We start from the raw sequence: 23,295 nt of genomic DNA, 5'->3' as shown, positions 1-23,295 counted from the left end.
AGATAGGGCTTCTAGTACATACCTGGGAATCACACGAGAAGAGACAAAAGCAAGAAAAAGAGTAATAGGTAGGGGATAGAAGGCTATAGGACAAGTGTTTAGAGATACAATATGATGTACACTTCCGCTTTGCCTTTGTGAAGGGTAATAAGAAGATCAAGGTCTGTGAAGGAAGTAAGTGGGTTAGAGGAAGGCTGACTTGTTACCTCATGATAGGAGATCCAAGAGGCTCTGCTGTAGGAGTGGAAACAACTTTCTCATGCCTGAATTTATGCTTTTGGTACCACCTTTGGAAAATAGGATGTGGGGGAATTATAGGAGGATGAGGTGGAGGAGGGTGAGCAGGAACACTTGAGGTAGACACTGTGGGAGGAGAAGACAACTCAACAAAGGATTCAAACAGAACTGGAAGAGGAATAACTGGAGACATAGAAAAAGGTTCCTCAGATTGCTCCCCCTCAGGAGAAATACTAAAGAAAGGAGTAGACTCAACAAATGTGACTTCCTGAGAGACAAGGCGGGTGCGACAAAGCAGATCAAAACAGCAATATCCCTTCTGTGTGGAGGCATATCCTAGAAAAATACACTTGTGTGCTTTAGGTTCAAATTTGTGTCTTTGATGGTTATGAACATGTACATAGCAAGTGCACCCAAAAACTCGGAGAGGAAGAGAAGAGATCCTCATCCGGAAAGAGAAGACTAAATGGGGTTTCGAAACTCAGAACCCGGGAAGGCATACAGTTAATCAAAAAGGTAGTAGTAAAGACAACATCTCCCTAAAATTTAATAGGAACATGAGATGCAAAAATTAGGCATCTAGCACCCTCAGCCACACGGTGGTTCTTCCTTTCTGCCACCCCATTCTACTATGGAGTGTAGGAACAAGAACTCTGATGAATAAAAAGCCCAAGAGTCTCAAAGTATAATGAAAAGTTCTTCTCAAAATATTCCTTAGCATTATCATAACAGAATATTTTGATTTGGGTGTTAAACTGGGTAAGGATAAGTTCATACAATTTTTGCACAATAGTCGATACTTCATCCTGAGATCTCATGAGATAAAACCAAGTGTAATGAGAATAATCATCAATAAAAAGGATGAAGTACTTGTAACCCCCCATAGTAGGCAAATGATATGACCTCCACACATCAGAGTGCACAATATGAAAATGAGAAATAAATCTTTTATTGCTTACTGAATAAGAATGTCTATAATGCTTTGCAAGTTCACAAGACTCACAATGAAGACTCGATAATGGCACTCCCTTAAACATATTGAGAAACAAATGACTCAAAACAGAAAAGGGCAAATGACCAAACCGGAAATGACATAACAAGACTCTATCAATAAACTGACAAAACAAACTCCAAGGTTATTCCATGAGGTAGTCCAAGACTCCTATCAGGTGTGTCTAACAAGTATATTCCATTTGCCTCATGGAAACTCCCAATCGTCCTATGAGATTTCAGGTCCTGAAAAACACAATAGGTAGGAAAAAAGGTTATGCTACAATTAATGGATTTAGATAAACTGCTAACAGATAAAAGACTGGTATTAAGTTTGGGGACATAAAGGACAAAGGATAAAATAAGGGTGTTAGAGGTCTTGATATCCCCCTTACTAGTGATGGGAGCAAGAGACCCATCAGCAAGGGATATTTTCTCTTTACCAGAGAGGAGATGGGATGAACAAAAATGGTTAGACAAGTTGGTCATATGGTTTGATGCACCAAAATCAACAATCCAAGGGATTTTATGATTACCTGAAACAGAAGCATGGTTTGCAGAAGCACGAATACCTAAGTGAGCAAATGCGAATGATGATATGTTGCCTGAAGAGTGGGATGTTGAGACAGTGGTTTCAAAGAGATTCAATATCCTTCCATACTTTTCAAGCTCTGCCTTCATTGCTGCCAATTGTTCCATGGCTGACTTTTCTTCACTCTCCTTATTCCCTCCTTCAGGCACTGTGGCAACATTAGCATTCTTAGGATTTCCTGTCTGACCATTCTTCTTGAAATTGATGTTATTGCTAATATTCTTAAACTTGTCCGAGATAATATCTGGATGAAGCTTGCAACAAATGTCCTTAGTATGCCTTGGTTTCTTGAAATATTCACATATCACCTCTTTCTTCTCAGTTGGACCCTTCAGCTTTATTCCAGCATGTGCAAAGTGTTTTGTAGGTGGACTCTGTAACTAAACCTGCCACCTACTCTCTTCACTACTTACCATAGCATATGCTTGGGCAAAAGTGACATCATCCTTGGCCAGAATATTCTACCTAATAATGTTGAACTCAGGGTAGAGTCCTATAAGAAACTCAAATACCCTATTTCGCTCCACCAACTTCCTAAAAGTCTGTGCATTCTTAGTACTCTCCCATACAATTGTCACCATAACATCAATTTCTTGCCATAGTGGTTTCAACTTATAGTAGATTGTTACACTCTTCTCCCCCTGTCTCAGATTTTTTACATCATTCTTCACCTTATAGGCTCTTGCCACATTTAACTTCTGTGAATTGGTTTCCGTAACACTATCCCAAAGGTAGTGCTGACTTATATGGGGCTGCATAGAGTTGACCAACCATCCAATAACTGTGTAGTTCACCTGCATCCATTTCTCAAATGCAGGATTTGTATCAGTGGGTTTCACCTTACTACCTGTGAGATACCTTAATTTACCTCTACTATAGACATAAATCCATATAGATTGTGCCCAACTTAATTGTAGTCACTCCAATCAAAAAGGAATCTACCAAGCCAAGCCCAAATACATGCATCTGCTTGGACTCACTTCCATATTGCTCCATTGATCAAAATAGTACCCAGATACTTGACAACTAGGGTTGCACTGCACTTGGTTGTCGGGAAGGGAGAGAGAACAGGCAACACTCTTACCAGAGCTTCCCAACCTCCTTCAAGTCTTGATCGCACACTTCTAGGATTCAAAATACGCCTCCCAACTAAGCGACACACCAAAAGCTTCTCCTTGACCTGTAACTTCAAAGCTCTCTAATCGACTAGCGTTTTGGGCAGAAAAAATACAACATCACTTCTTGGCAGTTTTTGGCCGGACTTCAACTCTCCAAACCCTCTACCAACTAGCCAAAAGATCCTCTGAACTATAAGGCACTTAACTATCCATACACTTTCCTAATTGAAGGGTGCATGGGAAAAGAGAAAACAAAAAAAAAAAAAAAAAAGAAAAAGAAAAAAAAGAGAAGGGAAAAACCTACTCTGATACCTGGAAGTAAATCAGTCCTCTAAAACTGAATAAACTAGATTAAAAATAGAGAAAAAAGTAAAAGGAAAGTGGAAGACAACAAAACAAAAGAAGATAGAGAAAACAAGAGGAAGAAGAAGAAGAGTTCGATAATCTCCTCTCTCCCCTCACTAATCCTTTTGTTAATCTTCATTTTCTAAGTTAATTACAAGTATGCCCTTAAGTGGGCGGCCAGCTATGCAAGAACTTAAAATAAACATATAAAAGGAAGTAACAGGCCCATAAAGATACTACGACATATTCAGCCCAATCTCTCTTCAATAGGAAATTAGATGCGGGTGTTAAACCCACCCCACCCCTACCCTTGAATACAGGGAGGGTTTTGCATTTTCATGTACAGGGAGGGTTTGGATTCTCAAAATCCAACCCGACCCGCTAGGCGGGTAGAGTTTAAAATTTACAAAACCCTCCCTGAACCCACTCTGTTGCCATCCCTGCTCAGGCTAGGCTTGGGCATATTGTGCTTTGTAGCTCAATTTCCAGATAGAATAGGTTGATAATATATAGATATATATCATAAAATATTGGGAAACTTAAATTGCATTGGATCAGTACCTGAGACCTGAACTTAAGCCCAACCCGAGTTTAGTTTAGGCCTGATTTTTTTTTTAGCTCAAGCCCATCTTAAAGTTCAAAAACTCAAACCCAACCTCTGCAAAAGTTTTGATTGAATCGGGTTGGGCTTGAATTGGGTACACCCAACTTGCACCCCTAGCTTTATTGCCTGAACTTGTTTTAACAAAGCCCGTGCATCACACGGGTCCCTGCTAGTAAATAAATAAATAACTGTTCACACTCCTACACACCATAAAGAAAAAAATAAGGTCCCATGAATCAACTAAATTTACCTTTCTACCATCTAGTAAGACACCAATATCTGATGTCAACACACAAGTAGGATGTTCATGTGCTGAATGTAAAGCTTTCATTGAAAGCTCCCAAAAAGTTACAGAGTTTGAAAGAATGTTCCATAGGTATCAGTTCTGCTGATTTTTAACTGATGATCTACCCATTTAATTAAAATGCCAATGTTTGATGGATCTGGAAAAGGAGAATTAGAGAAAACTGGAGCAGGAAGTTGTACATGAGAAGTCTATCTACAATTAACCTAAAATATAGGGTGTGAGCATAAAAGAAAAATTCCATAATTAACACACCTGTTCCAAGCATTTTCACTACACTCAATTCAGCTTCCTCTTGTGAGAGAGGATAAATGATTTGATCCCGTAGGGTTCCCAAGCATGTATAAGGCCGCTGAGGAACATAAAATACACATCTTGAACCTCCCACATCCTTGATATTTTGGCAAGGTTTAACCAGCCTTCCAGTTGCAATAGGCCATACACCTCGAAGGACTCTGAAAATGGAACTCTTTCCACTCCCATTTGGACCTTCAAAATTTCAAACAGACCTAAGATCAAAGCTAAATGGAAAGCACAAACTATGTGAAAAGAGAGTATACATAACTAACCAGTAACAAGCAAGCTCTTTCCAGGTGTAATGTCAAATGTCAACTGCCTTGCCAACAGTTTCTGGGCTGGGGTGATAATATCAACCTCAGAGAAGGAAATAATATCTTCAGTGGTAACATCATCTTTCTTGAACATTGACTGAGATTCTGGTAGGGAAACCCCTGTATCACAAATTAATGTGAGTGCATACTTCTTAAACACTATATGTTCATTTAGTTAACCAAGAAATTATATATTTTGATGCAATATGCTAAAATCAAACAAGGGCAACACTAGTGACAAAATCTGCTAGTGCCAGAATTTCATTTAAGAAAATGAACAAGGCATACATTAAAATGGGTGTATCATTAAGACAATAAAATAATATTTACACACTAAAGTCCCCAACTTTTTGAAAAAAAGATCTAATATTTAACCAAAACTTTTCTTGTAGGTGCTGCAAGAATGAGGAAATTGTGTACATCTGTTGTCATTGCATTATGTATAGGTTATCAACAGTTCCTTGTGTATTAATTAGCAAGTATTTTTTCCAGATCAAAATAATATATCCCTACCATAACTGCATGTTTGTGGGTTTCTGTGAACAGAGCCATGGTTAAGGACTTGGGATTGTGAAGTACCGGTATCAGAGATCAAATTGAGGACAATTGGAATTATTTATCTAGTTTTATAAAGAAGGAGATTATATTGGAAATTATGATCAATGTAGAATGTTTTTACCTATTTAAGTGAACAAGTTATGTAAAACCACATAACCTGTCTCTTTATTGACAACCAAAGAAATTCATTAGCAAGACAATGGAAATTGTAAAATATGGTATTACAGAGACACCAAACAGTAAAGAACAGAGAAAGAAAGGAAGGGGGAGATTACAGAGAACTGCCGAACTGATTAGAGAGAGATTATAATGTCTTAATATCCTCTTAGCAGTCGGCCCACTAATATATTAGCTTTAATAATAAAGAGAATTACAAGACTGTCCTTGTTTATAAAAACTTTTAACAGGAGTATCCTTATATTAAGAGGAAAAGACCTAAATACCCTGCCATCCAAATACACTCAAAATACTACTCCTTCAACATAAATAAAGTAAATTTGCCAAGTCTTCCCAAAGACGAGAAAAATATGAACATAACAGACCTTACTACCAGAAGGCCATCCAAAGCTCAACATAAATGACAGAGGAAAGGCTAAAGTACATAAACATATAGATAAAAAATTAAGAACAAATAGTAAACCAACATAGAATATCAAAGGAGAAAGACCCCAGGACAATTCAGACATCCATATCCACCCCTTGCCAAGGTCTTAGCCAGAAAACTGACCAATCTTTGTATCGATATGAACAAGATCTTCAAAAAACTAACTTGGTTTTATAATAGTAAGATCAACCATGAATGGTGTATCGTTTTATCGAGACGATAGATAGAAAATTTAAGTTGACAAATAAAATCTTCATATGGTATTATTGATCTATAGAATGTCCTCAATTAAGTCTACATATCTATTGGTAGTACTCACTTTGTTTGCAAAACCTGCCATAGCATTGATTGATGAGACTAAAGAGGGATTCAATCCAAATTAGATATGTTGAAAAATCCCTTGGAAACAAGAGGCTTTAAAATAAATAGGACTAAAACAGAATATATACAATGCAAATTTAATAACCTCAGGGGAAGAAATCAAGGTGCATTTAGAAATTGAGACTAAAAGATATCTCAATGTGACTTCTTTTGTTACCTTGGTTTGACAATCAATAACAAGAGATTCAGGAGAATGTAAAATATAGAATTAGAGCAGTATAAGAAAAATGGGGGTCCTATGTGTTAGGAGAATACCCATAGGACCCCCCCATGGGTATTGAATATCACATACTGAAGCCAAACTGGTCTTTTACTTCTATAAAAAATTATTAGAATATAGAAAATAAATCTAGTCTTTTTTTTTAACAAAGATAACCAAGTAACTCTAGAAAAATCATCAGAAAAAGTAGCAAAATACTTGCTAAGCCACCTTGTATATATCTGAATGGTTGAGACACATGACTAACATCCCAAGTTACTAATGTAGAAAGGTAGCTTGATGATGTTTGCTAAGTTAAGACATATTTGCTAAGCCACCTTGTATATAATAGAGACCACCAGAATCACAAACATAAGATTAAAAGGGAACTCGGGAACATAAAGCACAGATGATAAAGGAAGTTTTGGAGTTGGACTCACTTCAACTCCAAAAACTTGGGACATAGCCCCATTGCCAAGGGGAAGGTTCAAAGTATTGATACGTATCAGCCCGTATCGGCCGATACATATCGTGCCGATGGCTTCCCGATACACCCCTCCAGGGGTTGTATCGGGTCAGACACTGGTTCAGAGGGTAGCCGGGCCTTAAACCGACCCCTCTGACAGTGGTAAATAGTTAGTTATGTTAGTTATTTCAGTTTGTTAGTTAGTAGTTATTTCAGACTTATGTTATTAGCTTTCCTTTTATTATTTCGCCATGTAAGCAATATGGGTAATTCAGCCCTTTTACAGTTATTTGAATATGAATATAAATTATAAGAGTGGAGCAGCTATTGCTAGTTACTCTCACTCTCTTTTCTGAATTCTCTATTCGAGTTCTTCTCCACTCCTCTTCTTCTCTTCAATCTTTGTTTGTTTTCTCATTAAAACTTAAAACAGATTGTAGTCTTGTACAACTACTTGGTATCAGAGCACGATCTAGGGTTTCACATGTGAGTCTAATCTAGCCAACCACATGAGAATTACCTAGGGCTGGAAGTTTAGAAAGATCATTCCTTTCGGCTGATTCTTGGAGGTTACCAGAAGTCTTTAGCAGCTGTCCAAAGATTGGAGAGTTTTCTTGATAATTAGAAAGAATCAGAGTTTTCTGGATAAGTTTGCATCTCTTCTTGAGGCCGGCAGCATTTTTTTATCAAGATTGAAGGTGGCGATCAAAATTTTCTAGGCAAGTTTTTTTCTTCTCTTCTTGAGGTCGGCAGCAGTAAGGGATAAGTTGGAATTCATCTTTTCATGATTTTTTTTTCCTTGAGATCGATATTAAAAAAATCATTTGTTTATTCTGAGAGGTGCGACTGGAAAATCTCTTCTTTTTCACCTGATTTTTAGGGTTTTTAAGAGGAAAACCTAAAATCCAGGTCTGCCATTGATTCCGGGGCAGTAGTTGGACTTGCTTCTTTCAATCTGAGTTTGTTTTTTGCTCTCTGGAAAATCCAGTAGAGCTGTTCATTGTTTCTGGGAAACTGCTGAATCAAAACCATCCTCCTAGGTCGGCTGTTATCAGTTTTGGGTACAGTTTCTCCTATTACAGTGATTAAAAAAGTGTTTTTTTAATCAACTCCTAAACAGGAATGGAGTTTAAAAACCAAGGGAAAGGTGTTTTGGGGGCTGGTGGTTCAGGTAACATGTCTGAGAACCTTTCAGATTAAAACTATTAAGTTTGGTGGATCAAACTACTTAGAATGGGTTCAATCAGCCATGATGGCCATTGGGGGTAGAGGAAAACTGAACTGTTTGTTGGGGGATGTGAAAGAACCAACTAAGGAGGGCCCAACTTATGCCAAATGGATTCAGGAGAACTATTTGGTGATGACATGGCTGTGCAACTATTTAAGGGCAAAAATATCTAAGGAAATAAGGGATGTCATGAAAGAGACCTACTCCCAACCCCTTAATATTGCTAGGGCTTATGAGCTGAAATGTAAGGTTGGTAATCTTAAGCAAGGAGAGAAACAGGCCTCGGTTTACTTCTCAACCTTGAAATCCTTGTGGCATGAAATTGACCATCTAGAAACAATTGAGTGGGAAAGTCAATACAATGCACAAACTAATAGGGTTTTTGAGTTCCTCACTGGTTTGAATTTTGAATGTGATATTGTGAGACAATAACTACTGACAAGAGACAGTGTGACCCTATCACAAGCCTATTCCTTAGTGCACAGTGAAGAGACTAGGAGATTATGTTCCAGCATCATCCCTTCGAATCAGCCTTGGCAGCAGTTAAACCTAAGCCTGGGGGTGATAAGAAAGGGATATGAAGAAGGAAGACAAGAGAGACCTAGTAATGTGAACATTGCGAGAAACCTAAACATACTAAAGACACCTATTGGAGGTTGCATCCTCATCTAGTTCTAGCAAAACTCAAGAACAAAAAGGGTAATGCTAATATGACTGTTAATACTGATTGTGCAACCTCATAGAAGGCACACCACTACACACCCTAGTCGCTGTCCTGGCTGCTCTAACTCAGTTGGAAAATGAAGTTGGTAATTCAGCTCCATCACCTCAGCCTTTGCTCATTCAAGTACTCGGGCCTCAGCTTATCATGCTTCAGCTCTAGGTAACATTGTACATTGTTGGATAATAGACTCAGGTGCATCTGACCATATGACTGGCTTGCCCTCACTATTTACTACCTACCACTTATCTTCTGGCAGAGACAGTGTCCATTGCTGACGGCTCCCTTGCTCCCATTTCTGGCAAGGGAAACATCAAGTTGTCTAATGCCATTTCCTTGTCTTCAGTTTTGCATGTTCCTAAACTTAGTACTAATTTGCTTTAAGTTAGTAGCATTACTAAAAACCAAAATTGTTCAGTGACTTTTTTCCCTAATCGGTGTGTTTTTCAGGATTTAGAGACAAGGAAGGTGATTGGGACCGGCCGTGAGATGAATGGAATCTATCTGCTTGGAGGGAGCTCTCATTGGGAAGATAGTGAAGCTAGGAGGTCTTTTGTTTCTCAGTCAGCTGGTTAGGTTATGCTTTGGCATAATCGATTGGACCGTCTATCTTTTCAGGCTTTGAAGAGTTTGTTTCCTAGTTTGTTTGAGTTTGTCCAAATGTCCAACCTATTCATTGAGTAATAAAAGAAGTAATATTCCTTTTGAAATTGTGCATACAGATGTTTGGGAACCTTATCATATCACTGCTATGGGGGGTACAAATATTTCTTGTTGTTTGTTGATGATTATACCGGTTTTTCTTGGGTTTACCTTTGCGTTCTCGAAATGAGATTCTAACATTGACCCGGATCTTTCATCAGATGATTTTAACCCAATTTGGGGTCAAAATCAAAATTTTTAGATCCGATAATGCGAAAGAATACTTTACAAAACCATTAGCCTCTTATTTCCTTGACCGTGGGATTATCCATCAGAGTACTTGTTCTCATACACCAAAACAGAATGGGGTTGCTGAGAGAAAGAATAGACACATATTGCAGGTGGCTAGAAGCATTATGTTTAACTCCAATGTGCCTATACATTTCTGAGGGGATGCTATTCTTACAGTAGTATATCTCATCAGTCGGATTCCTTCACGAGTTATTGACATGAAACCTCCATTTACCCTTTTATATCCTGATAAAAAGTTGTTTACCTTTTCCCTTGAAACCTTTGGTTGTACTTGCTTTGTTCAGATTCTTGGCCCTCATCGTTCCAAAATTGATCCTAAAGCCTCAAAATGTATTTTCATTGGTTATGCACAAACTCAAAAGGGATATTGCTACTATGAATCTACTTTTCGGAGGAGATTTGTCTCTATGGATGTCACTTTCTTTGAGGATGTACCCTGTTATCCTAGGGTGTCTCCTCAGAGGGAGAGTAGTGAGGATGGGATTAACTCATCAAAAGTTCCCTTAGCTGTCCCATTGAGTGAAGAGAGATGTAATGGGGAGGGTCAGAGGTGCGGGATTTGAGAGTCTATAACAAATGATGGAGGCAGGTTGATTTTGGTCATCAGCAATCTAGGCTGGCCCCAGTTACTTATACGGATCCAGATCCAGATACCACCATTCCTTTATCAGATATTACAGATGAGATACCTTCCATTGTTGAGTCCTCACCTTCATTTAATGACCTTGACCTCCCCATTGCAGTCTATAAAGGCAAGCACCGTTGCACCACATCCATAGCCCATTGCATTTCCTAGTTCTTGTCCTATGATCATCTGTCCCACTCTTACAAGTCCTTCCTTGCATCCATTGATGATATTCCCATTCCTAGAACAGTGCAAGAAGCCTTGTCAATTCCTGAGTGGAATGATGCAATGAAGGTAAAAACGGATGCCATTATCAAAAACAATACCTGGGAAGATAGTTGATCAACCCAAAAAGAAGAAACCAGTTGGATGTAGATGGGTGTTTACTGTGAAACATAATGTTGATGGTTCCATTAAAAGGTATAAGGCCCGATTTATTCAGACATATGGTATTGACTACTTGGAATCTTTTGCACTGGTAGCAAAAATGACCACTATCAGAGTTTTATTATTTCTTGCAGGCAGTTACTCTTGGCCTTTGTTTCAGATGGATGTTAAAAATGTCTTCCTTAACAGAAACTTGTAGGAAGAGGTTTACATGCAGTTGCCTCCTGGATTTTATGGTGCAAAAACAGGAAAGAAGATTTGCCAGCTGAACAAAACCTTGTATGGACTAAAGCAGTCCCCCAGAGTGTGGTTTGATAGATTCAAACAAACCCTTGAAAAAGTTCGGTTACGTGCAGGCCAGTCGGACCACACCTTGTTATTAAGAAAGTGGATTCTTCCTTAACCTTGCTTGCTATATATGTGGATGTGGATGAAATTGTAGTGATAGGGAGTGATAACAGTAAGATTGAGTCTCTTAAGTGACTCCTTCATCAAGAGTTTGATGTAAAAGATCTGGGAGAGCTATGATACTTCTTGGGTATTAAGGTAGCTAGGTCCAAGCATGGGACTTTTGTTTCTCAAAGAAAGTATGTTCTTGACTTGTTGGAAGAAACTGGAAAGTTGGGTGTTAAGCCTGCTGACACACCTATTAAACAGAACCACAAGATCAATGCAGAGGGTGGAGAGCCTCTTGAAGATAAAGCTATGTTCCAACAGTTAGTTGGAAAACTTCTCTATCTTTGTCTCACACGACCGAACATCAGTTATGCAATTAGTATTGTTAGTCAGTATATGCACTCTCTTAGAACTACTCACTTACATCCAATTGAAAGGATATTGGCATATTTGAAATGGTGCCCTGGTAGAGGTAATTTATTCAAGAATAGAGATCACATGAAGATAGAAGTTTACACAAATGCTGATTGGGCAAGGTGTGTTGATGATAGAAGATCTACATCTAGATATTGTGCTTTTGTAAGAGGTAATCTTATCTTCTAGAGGAGTAAGAAACAAAATGTTGTTTCTCGTTCCAGTGCTGAAGCTGAATATAGGTTGAGATCACTATTTGAGGAGTTGGGTATTGCTTATCAGAAGCCCTTAATGTTATACTATGATAATCAAGCTGCTATTAATATAGCCCATAATCCAATACAATACAACAGAACTAAGCATATTGAAGTGGACCGACATTTTATCAGAGAAAGGGTTGCACCCCAAGAACTGTCTTCCGTATATCACCTCCAACATGCAGCTTGCAGATCTTCTCACCAAGGCTATTTCAAGGAAGAAGTTAGAGGCAAACCTATGCAAGTAGGGAATGACAAATATCTATCCCCAACTAGAGGGGGAGTGTAAAGAACACTGATGGGACCCCCACTGATGTGGTCCCCACTGTGTTCGTATGATAGTAGTAGATAGTTAGTTATGTTAGTTGTTTCAGTTTGTTAGTTAGTAGTTATTTCAGACTTATGTTATTAGTTTTCCTTTTATTATTTTTCCATGTAAGCAATAAGGGTAATTCGGCCCTTTTACCGTCACTCTCTTTACTGAATTCTCTCTTTGAGTTCTTCTTCTCCTCTCCTCTTCTTCTCTTCTCTCTTCTTCTTCTCTTCAATCTTTATTTGTTTTACCATTAAAACTTAAAACAGATTGTAGTCTTGTATGACTACTACTTTGAACCTTGGCTAAGGGTAACGTGTCAGGTAGAAGAAGATAAAGGATTAAAATGGGTATAAGTAGATGAGGTACCTATTATGTGGTTTATACCTTCTGAGTCAATGACCCAAGGAGACATGGTAGAGAGAAGGCAAGTGAAGCCAGTACTTGATGTCTAGGCAAGAATAATAATGGAGGAAGATGTAGCGACTAACTGTCCATTATATTCCTCCTTGGAAATGACAACAGTCAACTATATGGCCTCATAAAATATGTGCAGAACCAAACTCCATATAAATTTATACAATACCCAACAATGTGGCCCTCTAATCCACAATGAGTGCAAAATTCGGTTGATGTATTTTTGCCACGTACATGGCCACCCCCACCTCCATTATCAATTCTACCAACTTGGGGTCCAAATGGGTCATGTCCACTACTTCCACGTCTACCTCCATTTCCCCAATGTAAGTTACAGCGCACTTGGAGAAGAAAACCTAGTCAAGTTGATTATGAGAAATCATAGCTTTCAAGGCGCCAAGGCAAGGCTGGGCATTAGGGGGCGCCTTGTCGCCTAGGCAATGGATTTTTTTATATAGAAAACATAGATCCTAGGGTAGTTCCCTAGGTACCATAGCCATATTTCCTTAATAATTATTCATAATTTTCATAAGAAAAGTATAGAGTTCATGTTAAAGTATAGAAAATGTGTTGATTAGACAAAATTTTATGTTCTTCCTTACTTATTGGTTCAGGTTTTAAAGTCTTTGAGGGTTCAATACAGCATTTAGCAATGTTTGTATTGATTAAATCCTAACAAATAAGAAAATAATAAAAAAATTAGTATAGAAATACACAAAATGAATATTTTAGTTTAATAGTGCATATGTTATAATTATAATGTCAAAAAATAAAGAATAAAAAAGCATTTTAGAATACATAGTACAAAACTGCTTGGCGATTAGCCAAGGCGAGCCTCAAAGGGTGCCTTGTCGCCTAAGCGTCGCCTTGACAACTATGGGGGAAATAGAAATCCCTCACTTTTCCTGCTCCGATACCATGTGAATATGGTATCCTGTAATCAGAATAGTAGAGGAAGAAAGGACAAAAGAAGAGAAAGTAAGGAAAGATCAAGAGAGAAAGGGAGAAAGAAACTAAGAAACAAGAGGTTGGAAGAGAAGAAAACCCAGCGAACTGACTAGAAAGAATTAGAATGTCTAATCTTTTCTAAAGCAGTTGGCCAGCCTTTTAAATTAACCTAATAAAAGGTATTTACAATAATAACCCTGTCTATAGAGATTTATGGACTGGAGTGTCCTTATTTTATAAAGTAAAATGCCTAAACTACCTTGTTGCCTTTATAAAATGAAGAAGTCAAGAAATATTGCTTCTGTCAATAAGTTGATAACTTCAGCTGTTTTAATATTTCCCAGAAAAAAGCATTAGGCCATTCACCTATCAAATTTGTTTGAGCAATAATTCCTCTGCCTTTACACAAAATAAAACTATTCTCATTTTCTTTCTCTTTTACTTTTATAAGGAGAGATTTTACAGAAAGAATGAAATTAATAAACCATATATAGAAAATTGTGGATATAAAAATAAATAAGATAAAGATCTATATGAAGTAGTACAACTCATACACTATAACAGACCACTGACTTGGAAAATTTGCACAACTAGCAATAATCAAATCCAACCACTAAGGAGACCCTGGTGTCTTAGTTGTCATGAATCCACACGGTTCATAGGTCCCTATAATCCTTTCAAGAGAAATCCTAGGGCTCAATTCAACTGTCAATATTTCACTGATCTATTGTATTGTCAGAATGGCATTTGTTATGGGTCATCCCAATGACAATGATGGCCTCACATCTTAATGTTTCAGCTTAGTAACCATGTGCAACATGCACATATCACAGTATTAATGTTATGGGTCATCCCCATGACAAATGGCAACCTGAATCATTTGTTCACGAAGTCTCTTGCTATGAAGCATTTCAACTAACAATGTGGTAAAGCTCCTAAAATTAAAAAGAAATAGGGTAATAATCTTCATAAATGAACAAAGAAAAACATATCACATTATTAGTTTAGATTTAAAACCTAAACATCCAAGTTATGCGATACAGTGCCAAAACTAAAACTTGTCAAACAAAAAAAAATTATACAAATGAAGTTACCATTTTTAGCAGAATCAAGAAGCTCTTCCAGCTCAAAAATCCGATTGATACCACCAGATAGTAAAAGATATTTCCTATTCAACTCAAGAATGTCACCAAATGCTAGGAAGCTTTGTGATACCACAGATGCTAGGAATCGCAGTGCATGTGCCAGTTCACCTGAAACGCTTAGAAAGGTAAGAAGGAGACAATATGACTATAACAAGAGCTCAACAATCTCACCTTGGGTAGAAGTCAATGCTCGATCTCCCTTATGCTCCATAGCATACAACAAACTCAACCCCCAAGTAACATTGTGTGGAAGTTGCTTTGTGATAAAATCATCCAATATACCAAACAGCCATTTTTTCTTCAGAAGCATCCTACAGTGATCAAGCAGTTCCTGGAATCTTGAATCAACCATCTGTTTAGCACAGGCATTCACAGATTAATGACTGATGAAAACATTAGAGATAGTCAAATACAAATTAAGAAAGGAAAAAGTCACAGAGACAAGATTTAGGAAAATAAATGTGGAAATGTAATGGTGGAGAAGATAAAAAAGCCAATAAAGGAAATTTCTGAATTTTGGCAGCAAGGGTAGTTTGATCATCATGTTCAAATACCTACCAGATTTTATAGTTTTGGGGACAGTGGGTTACACATGTTTTTCTCTTTTGTGCAGGGACAACTCCATAGTTATGTTAAAACAGTGTCCTTCCGTAGACTTATTCAACTATAGTTGTTATTCTCTGATCTTGCTAACCAAATGAATGGAATCTTATAATAGTTTATGCATCCATATTTGGTTAGTGATTCCAATTAACTGTAGATTAATTCTAGTGTTTAGTTTCATCCCTTCGCCTTTCCATTTTCTTTCTAATTCTCTTGCTACAACTGCCATGTAAAACCTTCTGCATCGCTGAATTTAATAATACATCACAAATGGTACAAAAACCACCTTGAACATTATCTGAGAATTTTCATTAGTTAAAACCCAAGAGATGTCTTCTAGGGAAAATCTACTCTCTGATAAATACTTAAGATCTAGAAAAAGAAATGTCTAAAGCAAGTGGCATTGTAGGGTCATTATCCAATGATGGTCCCAGAAACCGGGGGGTTTTGGAGGGGTAAACTGGATACAAACCCAATATTCCTTTCTTAGCACTTTTTCTCATTCTACAAATTTCACATTCCAGCCATAATTTATTTCCTGTTAAATTTCATATCGAGCCATATTAACCCACTTAAATACATCAATAAACATAACCTAATAATATTTTAAACAAAACCCTAGTTTTGGAGCCTTTTAAACCCTAATTTGCATACATTTTTCACAGCTTTTGATATTATTTGGCACACTTATGCATCATGTAAGCACTTACATTTAATTAAAACCCTAGTTTAGGAGTCTTTTAATCCCTAATTTGAATACATTTTTCCTAACTATTGATATTATTTGGCATCACCTATCAGAACCCTACAATAGTTGGGATTTGATCAACCACAAGACTATCATACATCATGTATGCACTTACACTTAATTAAAGAGTCTGTATACATCATGCTAAATGCACAATCACCTAAAAAAGTTTAAAATAATTGGATTACTTTTATTGGTTAAAAAAAGCTTACAGACTCCCGTCTAAGCCCATTCAAATAACCAAAGAGGGGGGATACATTGCATCTAACAGACCTGATTCTATGGATAGTCAATGCATAATGAAGTATTTTATTGATTAGAAGAATTGGTCATGTCATCTATATGAAGTAAATTAGGAAGTCCCTTCAAGTAACCTTAACTTTGCCTGATTATCCGTATTGGTGTGGTAAAAAATAACTAATTCATTATACCATCCAATCCACAAGACACAGCTCATGAGCAACTAACAAACTTGACTTAAAAAAACATAATTTAGTCCTCTTACTCTAACAAAATAATAAAAGCTCTCATGATTAAAACATTGAGCTGTGGAGAAATACAGTAAATAGAAGAAATCATTCAGACTGAGAAGATGATTCAGAGAATACTAGTTATGGCATGAGTATGGTTGATTGTTGCATTACAGATGAAGAAATCAGGCTCTAACTGCAATTCCTTGTAATGAAGAGATAAAGGTGTGGTTTGGTCTCTTAATAATGAGTGCACCAGGTCCAGATGGGTTCACTAGAAATTTTTTTCCTTTGGTTGGGACATTATAGCAGATGCTATTCTTTTATTAGGATGAATGAATGGAACAATATTAGCAAAAAGGGGGTCCTCGAGCTTCAGCACAAGCCCACACAACAAAAATCAATCAGTGAGTTGGGGTAAGGAAGTCTCAGATGTATTGTTTTAACGGCAGCCGGGTAAGGAGGAGGTGGAGGCGGAATCCATCACAAGTGGAGGGTTCCAAAGCAAGGGACCTGTTGGGAGACTTGAACATTAAAGAACGTTGGCAGGTGTATAGCCAATAGGGTCAGATGTGTGGAAAATCACTGATGAAGATGGGTCAGCCCAATAAGAGGCCCAATAGAAGGAGGGATTGTAGAAGACCCAATATTTGATGCCCAGGTGAGAGTTCCCAGCAAATGATGGGCGTGAAGCCAAATGAGCATGAAATGTGGGCCTGGTCCGCGGATCAAATACAAGTAGACTTGTAGTTAGACCTCAAAATTCCTGGTGACTCATCAAAAGGAAAAAAGCAGAGGAATGTTCTTGAAGAATAGAGTTAGTAAGGAAGACTGGTGGTGAGGTATGCACAGAGCTCCCAATCTGCATACCGTGTTTTCCAGAGGGTTTAAAGTACAACCACCACCAGAGGTACGGGCATTATTAAGTAGCAAAGCAATCAATCATCTCTATGCCTCTGGAGGAGCTTGTTCTAGTAGAGGAAACATCAGTAATGGGCTTGGAAAGATGTGGAGGTTGTGTTAGTCCCTCTTCTAGCTATGATCAAGGCTGATAAGGTCAGGGAAGCCAGTATAAAGAGTCAGGATGAACCAGGTTGGTGGTGGAAGTGCCAACAATTTCTTGGGTGGACAAGGTCAAAAGTGAAACCAATCCAACCCCAAGTGGACTTCAACGTATCTTAATGGGTGAGACACCTGGCACACAACAATCTTGAGATCACTTGATTCCTAGGGACAAGGTGCATTTTAGGTTCCAGGCACAGCACTTTCAAAAGGCATATGCCTGGTGCGCCTTGCGCTTCATCCCAGCGTGCACCATTTGAAAATTTTCTCATTCATTCACCCTAATAAACGATAGTTTTAATGACACTGAAAGTTATATAAACGTTTCTTTATAAGGATTAAGAATTTAAGACGTTGATGTGGACTTGTTTGGGCTTGCCTCAAGGGGCTTGGTACAAAGGCAGCTCATAGAATGAGGAAAGCATAATGTTTAACATCACATTAATATCCCATTTAATATTTTTAATATTTTGCATTTTTTGGCATTATTTAAATTTTACCATTTTTGCATTTTTGTGGCTTGCTTCAAAAAGGCACAAGTGGTCACTTCTTGAACGGGAAGTGATGCAACTTTTCATGGCAATAGAAAAGAGAAATGCAAGAGGGGTTGACGAAGAAATCAAGGTCCTACTATGAAGGGGAGAAAAGTTGGTTAAAGAACAAAATTGGCTCTAGTGTTTGCTGAATGACGGGCTAGGTTGTGAGAATACCAACAGAAAGGTTGTGGAGAGTGTTTTAGGGGTCAAGAAGTGCAGAATAGGGGTGAAAATTATTCGGATAAAATAAAAAAACTGAATAAAAAAAGGCGAGGTTTGAGGAGCTATCACAAAAGGGTTGTACAGTTGTAATTGAACAGCAAAACCAGCTGATGGTGCTTTTGGTGGCATACTAGCACTTTGGGATCCACATTCCTCAAGTGCTAATGAGGTTTGCTTGGGGGAGTCCTCTCTGTTGGTGAAATTTACTAGTGTTGACAGTAGTGATCCTTGAGCTTTCTTGAGTTTTTATGGACTTTTAGAAGGTGTGAGAAGAGGTTTCTACCAAAGGGAGTTGGCACAGATTTTTGAGCAATGGCCGGTGCCATGAGGTTTGAAAGGTCAAGTGAAGGCAAGGTATCAGTAGATATGCTCAAATTTGGCAAGTTCATCTCAAGAATGTAAATCACTTGGAGTAGTTTTTGACAGAACCCTTCCTTTGTTGAATCTCAATTGGTTCCTACCTATTCAATGCTGAATGGGATGGGGGAAAGCACCAGTCAAGCCAACCTTCAACCATGTACTGATTTTCTTGCAACAGGCTTCAAATAAGAACAAGGTGGGCCTTTCTGCTTGGAACTTATGCTCTACGAAGAACTAGGTTACATTAACAATTTGCAGAGATGGTGGGGGAAAGCACTAGTGCTAGAGAATCCAGGTAAATGATTTGTAGAGAAGATCAAGCTTCTGAAAGTTAGAATGAAATTGTGGAATACAGAGGTTCCTGGATGCATTTCAACCTAGAAGGATAAGGCACTGGAAACTGTTCAGGGATTGGATGCAAAAGAGGAAGAAGGTACGCTGTTAGAGGAAGACGGTTGTAGAAGATCCAAAGCCAAAGAAGAATTCTCCAGGTTGGCATATATAGAGGGTACCTTGGAAGCAGAAATCCTGTGCCCAATGGCTACAAGCCAGGAATAAGAACACATCAACACATCATTCTTCCATATATCAACCAAAACCAAAAGAAGAGCCAACACAATTTCAACTATAATGATTGATGGCAGTGATTGCAACGAGACCGGATGTTGGGTATCAACTGTTGAAATCAAGACCAGGCCCATTCCTTTTTCCTCACTCAGCTGTGGAAGTGGACTAGGTTCAACCATAACTTTTTCACCCCTTACAGTCGAAGGTACCTCTCTATTCTTTCCCTCTATGTAATTCCTTAGGTGAGGCATCAAAGCTGATTCCCATCTCTCTGGCCTGATATCCTGAATAGGTTGTGCTAAAGGAGTAGGCTCGTTTATTGGATGAGATGTAATCTGCCAAACCTCTGTAAGTGCTTCTAAAACCATCTGTTTTTTGTGTGATAATTTCTGGAATAGAAGATATCTGTTCAATGCCGTTGAAACTCGGATTCCTCGTCTGTTTGTCATTGCTGAAATCTTGTGGGTCCATTTCCTCCTCTGGAAATAATAACTCAGTGTTTAAGCTTCCCTCCATGATATCTTTAGGTTTTTGAAGGTCAATGCTTCCCAGACTGAGTGTTTCTCCAGAGTTCGAATCCGAATCAGAAAACTCTTCATTATCTGTTGACATTTCCATATCTGAGTTATCTATCTCACTGCGCTTCACACATCTTGGATTATGGTGATCCTGTGAGAATCGATCCAGTTTCTTGGATGGGATCCACTGTAAGGAGCTGGAAGCCTTTGCAGAGCTGTTCGAGCAAAAGGAGGAGCTCAAGGAAGACAATGGTAGACCCTGTTTCTCGTCTACCTGAGATGCCCCCCCTGTCACATCCTCCTTTAAGTCTGCACATGCCATCTTAAAACCTGGGTCATTTAGTTTTGGCCCACTTAACTTAGTTTTGGGCTTGCTAGGCCCAGGAGCTGATCTTGATATTAAAAGCCCATTGTCCATGGGGTCGACCACCACATGATTTTCAGCTTCTAGAGAAGCACCAGCCAGACCCGATGGTTTACCTCCCCCATCCTGTGGTTCAGCCCATACTAACAACGGACCCTTCCCCTTCCCTGAAGTATTTAATTCATTTAAACCATTCAAAATATTTTACATGGCATCGGAAGCTACTACCTGAACAAACGTCCTGGTGGCTGTCATACCCTTACCTAGTATCTCAAGTTTTTTACTACTCTCCTCACCCAAGTTTTTTGGACTGCTTAAAGATTGTCTTTCCATTTTGGTGAAATTTCCCAGTTTCTTTTGTTTATCCATCCCCAAGCTGCCACATAGCTCCACTTCCACAACCTTTTCATCTTCCTCCTGCCTAGCCTCCCTCCAAAGAGCAGCTTCAATGGAGGAAGCTAACCAGACTGGTAAAAACAATCCATCGACTACAATGGTTACCTTCCTCAGTGTATCTTCTGGAAATACTCCACCGAATAGAAGGGCTGCACTTCGTAGGCCTCCCCAGAATACACCAACAAGGCGAACACCGCGCAGCAGAGCAATTGAGTTTGCTATCGTTTGACTCCGAAGATGGAATGGCAAACTGACTACTCGAACAGTCACATTATCTTCAACTGAGAAGATTTTTGAATTGGAAGATGGAGACCATTTAAAGATTGAGAAGATCCCCAGAGCATCTTGAATACATAATGCTTTAAAATTTACCTGCTTTTCAAGATGATCCAGCACTGCCTTAGCATGATCAAACAGAGTTAAAATAAAGGTGCACTTTAGCCCCAGTTTGAACTTTAATAGTTCTGCAACTTTTCATCAATCTAGCACCAGCTTTTCAACTTCAGTTACTAGTATGCTTTCCCATTGTCCCGTTATACCATTTGCTACCAAGGAAGGATTCCTACTGTTATTTTCCAAGGCCAAGAAATCCTTTTTTGGTTCCTCTTCCTTACAGAAGATAGGACTGCTAACTACAGGACTCTGATCACTTTCACCATATTCCATTAACTCTTTTTTCTCCAGATTCCTTCTGTTTAGGAAGCTTGTTAATAAACCAGTCACCCCTTTCCATCCTTGACTATTTTCCCCTTGGGGGAAACAAACCATTTGTTTCCTTCCTTCAGCAAAATTCAGTGCGAGATATGAACGCACCCTTTGCATTCCTCTTGATATCCATCACATACCTCCTACCTGTCTCTGAGAAGTTTCTTTCCATTTTATCTGCTTCCCTTTAGCTGCTGCATCAGAAAGGAACTCTTTCAGCCCATCAATCATCTCTGAACCTTCCACAAGAACCATAGCCATCTTTAGCCTCTCCTATGTTAGGAAGATACCTATCGTCTTCTATATCTTCGTTTTTTGAGATGATCTCCTTGTATAGCTTCTCTTGAGGGGTAAGGTATTTATGTCACCCCTCCCCCACCTCTTCCTTTTTTAATATTAATAAAATTCACAGTGCCACCCCTCCACTGAGAGTAAATTTTAGGGCCAAAAATAAAATTAACAACCCAGAAGAGACATGCCACGAATGAACAAACCACTATTCAATTTATGTGTGAGCATAACTAAATTATAGATGTAATTTGCAAGTCTTAAAGGACAGAAGTCAAAATAGGTTAGATGGCACCAAGAAAATGAACTTCAAAAGAGTGCCCTGAAAAATCAGTTTATGTATAAGTTATTAAGGATAGATAAGAATAAGATGAAAAGATACTAGAAGCTCAAGTCTAGTCTCAATTAGAATCATACTGACTTGGTAATATAAGAAATAAGCTAATATAAACTAAGTAATAATACTTAGTATATTACTGTAACTATGAAATGGATGGTGGAATGTGAAAGACAAATCACTTACAGCTTTTTCTCGGGAACCACCTCCAAAGAAAGCAACCGATTCAGCATGAGTTCGTAGTCTTGTATGCATGAACCTGAAAGTTCCTTCAAGTTCTTGTTCTCGGCTTGTTAGATCCCCAAAATCAGGTGTAATACTCCGTAGAAAACCCAGACCCAGTAACATATAAGCATACAATATGGCAACTCCCCTCCGTCCGGTTAATAGTTTCATTCTCCAAGTAAACCTGCAAAGTTTCAGTGATGCTTATAATGATTAGTAAAAGTTGGAGACTTGAAGCCACTAGAATGCCAGATCAGAGAATAAGGAACTCAGATGGGCAGGACAAGGGACAGAAGGGAAGAGGAAAAAAGAACAAAGATTTCTCTTTAAACTAACAGGTAGTTCAGAATTCAGTTGACCACCAGAGTAACCACAAGAAGCAGAAGTTTGGTAAAGGACGTAGCAGGATCTATGACATGAGGAAGGAAGGTAACTATATGATAAACAATCTGGTAGTTCAGAATTCAGTTGACCACCAGAGTAACCACAAGAAGCAGAAGTTTGGTAAAGGACGTAGCAGGATCTATGACATGAGGAAGGAAGGTAACTATATGATAAACAATCTGGGATTAGAGAAACAATGCTACTCATAATTCATAATGAGGGGGAAAAGGAAGGAGGATATGGCTAAAAAACAATGCTACTCATAAGTCAGGTATAAAAAAAAAAAAAGGCAGGTTGACAATTTCCTTTCGTTTGACATATAACCGAAAATGCCAAGACATTTTGCCACATTTCACAGCTTTTGACCTTACTAATGTACATATGAACCGTTGTAGTAAAAGCATTGTGGTGAAAAAGACAACATAATGTCCATATACAACTTTTAGTAACTAACAATGCTGATCATTATGACTAATGCAGAGAGCAGAATCTTAAACTCTTTTGGTTTGTCTTTTTTATCAGTAAATATGTATTTTATTAAAATTCAGATTGTAAGTAGTTTATACAACTTGATGATGGGACTGATGAACAACTTTCATCACTCTATTCACCCCTCTTTACAGTGTAGCCCAAAATAATTGCTGTCTCAATGCCCCTTGTTTTGCTAATCCGTCAGCTAGCCCATTTGCACTTCTT

At 38.3% G+C, this 23,295-nt stretch overlaps 1 protein-coding gene across 5 annotated transcripts in view; it reads right to left on the bottom strand.

Moving 5' to 3' along the window:
• Window positions 1-23,295, bottom strand: part of ABCD1 (peroxisomal ABC transporter 1) — a 97,789-nt gene that overhangs the window by 14,257 nt on the left and 60,237 nt on the right. For all 5 annotated transcript variants that reach the window (XR_016113089.1, XM_088985368.1, XM_088985367.1 and 2 more), the window contains 5 exons: window positions 22,177-22,399; window positions 14,986-15,166; window positions 14,764-14,922; window positions 4,760-4,921; window positions 4,446-4,679 (listed from right to left, as the gene is read on the bottom strand). Coding sequence is in view for 4 of the 5 variants with exons in the window: in XM_088985368.1 (XP_088841494.1) it covers window positions 4,446-4,679; window positions 4,760-4,921; window positions 14,764-14,922; window positions 14,986-15,166; window positions 22,177-22,399 (959 nt within the window). In the remaining variant the exon portion in view is untranslated. The remainder of the gene's footprint in view (window positions 1-4,445; window positions 4,680-4,759; window positions 4,922-14,763; window positions 14,923-14,985; window positions 15,167-22,176; window positions 22,400-23,295) is intronic.

This window comes from Nelumbo lutea, chromosome 4, assembly GCF_056320005.1.
Source record: "Nelumbo lutea isolate HS-2025 chromosome 4, American lotus-T2T, whole genome shotgun sequence".
Taxonomy (NCBI): Eukaryota; Viridiplantae; Streptophyta; class Magnoliopsida; order Proteales; family Nelumbonaceae; genus Nelumbo; species Nelumbo lutea.
Note: the sequence above shows the minus strand (reverse complement) of the source record. Positions and strands in the feature narration are given on the sequence as shown.